Consider the following 4,806-nt stretch of genomic DNA (forward strand, 5'->3'; position numbering starts at 1 on the left):
AGACATGGAAACAGTTTTTTGTAGAAAATATAGGGTAAAGTTTCGTACAATAGACTCTTGTGATCCGACCTTTCCCCAGACCCCGCGTATAACGGGAGCTTAGTGTATCGGGCTGCCCTTTTTTTTTTTAATACTAGTTCCTTCTTGCTTCTTTGAACGAAGTCAGCCTATTAATAATTTTCTCTTTCCTTGTAACAGCAAGAAAAAGAATAACTGACATGAAGTATAAAGTAGAAAAATTAAACGCCTAGCTGCAATGGTGCTTTATCTTAAACCGGGAATTAATGACTTGAATTACCAAAATTTCAGAAGGAATTTTATTTTGACTAATTACAATTAACAGTAACAGTAATAAGTGTGAATGTAAGATAAAGGGAATACTAGAAATCTGTTGAGCTTATCAACTTGGAAGCTGCATAATTAGGTTGATCAGTAATCTTCAGTATTAGTTGCAAAACCAAATTAGTCTGCAAATCTATTTAAATCAACTTCATCCACACTTGAAAAGACACAGCAGACAGCAAATTAATAGCTCAAAGTTCTCCTAAATAATGAGCAACCCTTTTTTGGTTGCAATATGAACTAACTAAAGCTTACATCTTTCTAGTAGTAGCAATTTTTGCTTCGGTTCTTGACAAACGACAACAACATCTACTCCTCAATCCCAAACAAGTTGGGTTCGGCTATATGAATCCGCACTGTTCCTCTTGACAGACATGGACTAACATTGAATCTCAACACATAGTATTGTAATGGCCAAACTGGAGACTTTGTAGAGTAATGCTGTGCATTCCATGCTCGAGGCCATACGATGAAACCCCTCGAAAAGGCGTGGTGATTAGATCACCACTTGATGAGTTGAATGTAATGTCTTCTTGATTTGGTGAATTATTGTCACATAGTGTTTTCACCATTGAATGGTGTTGTTGTTGTGAATGATTCTCAGGGGAAGTAGACTTGGATTCAGAAAGATTGACAACAGTGATATCATGTATGCTTGATCTTCTTTTATCTTTTCCACCAGAAAGCTGCCTAATAAAGTATTTCTGAGCATGGCTAGCTACTTGTGTTGGAGTTCTTGTGGTCACAAAATTGCGAGATATATTTCTCCAGTCTCCTTTTCCATACTTTTTCAGCCCCAACAGAAATTGCCTGAAAAATATATAGGAAACACTATTACTCTTGCAACACAACGGCATTACTACTCGTCTCAATCTCAAACAAGTTATTTTTCCGGCATATAAATCTCTAACCAATATTATACAAAATAAAAAGTACTAAAAGTTGTCTATAATCTCTGACTCGACTAAAGACTCCTAGAAAGAATAAGACTCTAAGTAAACGTACTAAAATGACTACAACATATTCCCAAGTTTCTCTTATAACAAAAATTTGCAAAAAAAAAACTTATTCACATATAGAGAAGAGAAATTTTGCAAAGTAACTCTTGCTGAATCCTGAAGACATTTTTGAAAACTATGATGATGTTATGTTGAGGATCTACATTATCTTAATGAAATTATATTCAATTACAACCATATTTGCAGTAAAACCATAGTGTAAAAGTTTCTTAGGTTGGATATCATTATGACCATGTTAAGCTACAAAGCTAAATCATAAGTTTTAAGTATCACTTAAAAAGCACCTCGTGAGATCTTCTTCTCTGCAATAATTAGTCAAATTCACCCCTTTTTTCGCTAGAGAGAATTTTACTCACCTGTGTTCTTCCTCAGTCCATGGCACACCCTTCTTCCTTTCATGTTCAGAAGATCGATTGGCGCCCCGTTTTCCAGTTTGACCATAAAATTGCTTAAATCCATCTTGATTATTAACCCACTCTAATGTAAAAGAATTACTAGTTGTGTAGCCAGGTACTGGAATTAAGCCAGCCTCAATATCACTAATATCTTCTACTAATTCTCTATACTGTTTGATCACATCATTCACTGTTTTACCAGGGATCATTGCTGCTACATTGTACCATTTATCTGGAGTATCTTTATCAAATAAAGCAAGTGCATCTTCAAACATCTTGTTCTCTTCAGCTGTCCATTTTGTTACCTTGTTTTCCTCAAATAACCAGCTTGAATTCTTGATATATGTTGCAGGGGATAAAAATCCCATTTCCCTCTTCATATTTTCTTGATCATATATAATGGAGAAATAAAAAAGTAAAACCCCCTCTTTGTTTTCTTTCTGGGTAAAAGAAGAGGAAATGATGAGTCTTTTATGGCCTCAATAGCATTTATTCAACAAGCATAGGAAGGGAATATCTTGTTTTTTTTTTTGACAATAAGTGAGGTGAGGAATCTAGAAAAGACAACCCAACTTTCCAATACCCAAGGAAAATTCAAGAAACAATAGGAAAAAAAAAGAGTAGATCTTGTTTTGTGAATGATAAGCATTAGAGCTCTTTAATAGATCTAAAGTAATTCATTATAGACTATACTTATTTCGGAATTTGAGCAACTAAAAAGTAAAGGCTAGAAGTTCAGAGAATAAGACTTAGAGAATGTAGAACTCTTATATAGAAACTGTGATAATTAAATATAGATGAAGTATGTACTAAGAGGAGGAGGGGGCACAATTGAGTAAAACAGAGAGATTTTGCAGGAATTAGAGACATAAGAGTAAAAGAAAGAATATTTGAAAGTGAAGAAATTTATTGTAGCAAAATCAAGAATTAGAATCAGTGATTCTTTATGTAAAGGTGATTAATAAACGTTTTAAGATGTCATTGGCTAAGATGGTTTTTGTGGGGACTGCGGCTGAAAGAATTTTGTTTTTTTCTTATTTGGTGTAGAGAGAGGGGACTAGTTGGACAGTCCTTGCGCAAAAAAAGGGCAATCTATCATTGTTGGTAAAAGAAAATAAAATAGTTGCTCCATGTTTATATTAAATCAATAAATATAATATATATGTTTTTCTTTCATAAATTTGTTATTTAATTATGATAATGCTTTTTCTGTTTCAAAAAGAAAATAAGTTATTTTTTTTTTAGTCTGTTTAAAATAAATTACCTTTTTCTAGATTGTTGGCTTATTAAGACATATGAATCCAAAATTGAATGATCACACCTTTGTAGTTAAAAGCTTGAAATCTTCATTTTTGTATGTTGAAGCAATTTCAGATTCCAGAACTGAAATCTAACGAAAGAATTTAAAGGGAAAATGAACACTAAGGGGTAAATGAAAATATAATATATATGCATCTCTGTCTTGAGTCAAAAAAATGAAGCCGTTGATATTTCTTTTCACTATAAAAACTGTCGGTATTCCTTTCTCATCAAAACACATCAATTTTTAATTCTAATTTAATTGAAGTTTTGAATTATTGATCTATATATGCTTAGATGTGAAGGGAAAAGTATGGTATTTAGAAAACTCCGAATTTATCTTAAAAGATAAAATAAATTTTGCATTAAATGGATTTGAATAGAGCATAATAGGTCTAAGGATTCTTATAATCTAACATATATAGCTTATTTAAGATTTTAAGTGTAGTTAATTCATTTTTTGTTGAACAATTGTTTCCTTTCCTGTTTATTTGTCATCTGATTGTTGAGTTATAGTCATGTTAGAATGAAAGGTAGCTAAGGGATCACTGTCTTAACAGTCTATTAAGTCAGTAGTATTTTATTTACTTAGTTCTATTTGCATAATAGGATCACACATTCATTGTTTGTACGTAATGTACGTTAGTGGAATTTAGCAAGAATATGTGGAAATAATTGAGGGGGTTTGATTTTGTTATTTATTTATTATCTGACAAGCTGTGAAGGGTTGCTTGGGAGTGGTTGGAAACATGTATTTAATTGGAATTGAAGAAAATTGTAAAACCCAAAAAACAAAAAACGAAGAAGAAAACAAACAAATAATATATTGAGGTGGTTGGCTCCATTTGTACATATTCAATTGGCAGCATTCAATGTTGATCTTCTTCTAGTTTTATTTTTCTTTTTTCTTCTGTCACATAAAATAATGGTTACTGTCTTTTCTCATTTGCTTCTCTTTTTCTGAATGGTTTCTGTTATATAAAGTATTATCTTATTAGCTATAAGGCAAAACAGCCAAAATCAAAGAACCCTTTTTAATATATTGTTTACTGTATTTTTCTCATTTGCTTATCTTTCGGAATGGTTTCAGTTATATTTTGTATCAATTTTTCGTTATCACTGAGAGTTTCGGAATCGAGCTCGCCTGCGACATAGCAGGTTAGGCTCGGAACATGACAACCAAAGACTGAAGATCGATCCCGAGTCCCACCGATCTAGAACCCGGGGCCAGAACGCCTATTTTCGAGAATATTAAGTCAGTAATCTCGGAGTCGACCTTAGTCCCGATCGAGCTCGAAGAAACATTGTTAGCATAACCAATAGAAAACCGAAATATCCGTGACCGGTCAGATATTACGGAGGGAATCTCGGCACGTATCAATAAGGAACCAACAATCAGCGAATCAAGAGATCTTTTACCTTTTATAGAATTGTACATAAAATATGACTCCTCTACTATATAAAGAGGGGTCTGATTATTCATTGGACACATAGTAACACGCACTCCAAAATAATATATTATTATTCTCTTCAAGTTCTTACTACTCTCTTTAAAGCTCCCATTTTTCTATCTTGATATCGATCGAAGTACCTGATTCTAGGGTGATTAATTCTCTAAGACTAAGACTGTTCAATTCGTGTGGTTTGCATTCACTTTTCCATTACTTGTTTCAATTGCAATCTAATTTATCGTTTTGTATCAAGTTAGATCACGTATCCTTAAAACCACTTACAAATTCAATTGTTATCCA

General features: G+C 32.8%; 1 protein-coding gene across 1 annotated transcript; it reads right to left on the minus strand.

The window, feature by feature from the left end:
• Positions 1 to 420: 420 nt before the first annotated feature.
• Positions 421 to 2,666, minus strand: LOC104086633 (transcription factor DIVARICATA-like). The gene is made up of 2 exons (XM_009590949.4): positions 1,718 to 2,666; positions 421 to 1,152 (listed from the first exon to the last, which is right to left on the minus strand). The coding sequence occupies exons 1-2, from the start codon at positions 2,134 to 2,136 to the stop codon at positions 735 to 737; spliced, it is 837 nt and encodes a 278-aa protein (XP_009589244.1). The 5' UTR covers positions 2,137 to 2,666; the 3' UTR covers positions 421 to 734.
• Between the last annotated feature and the right edge of the window lie 2,140 nt (positions 2,667 to 4,806).

This window comes from Nicotiana tomentosiformis, chromosome 7 (assembly GCF_000390325.3).
Source record: "Nicotiana tomentosiformis chromosome 7, ASM39032v3, whole genome shotgun sequence".
NCBI classification, from domain to species: domain Eukaryota; kingdom Viridiplantae; phylum Streptophyta; class Magnoliopsida; order Solanales; family Solanaceae; genus Nicotiana; species Nicotiana tomentosiformis.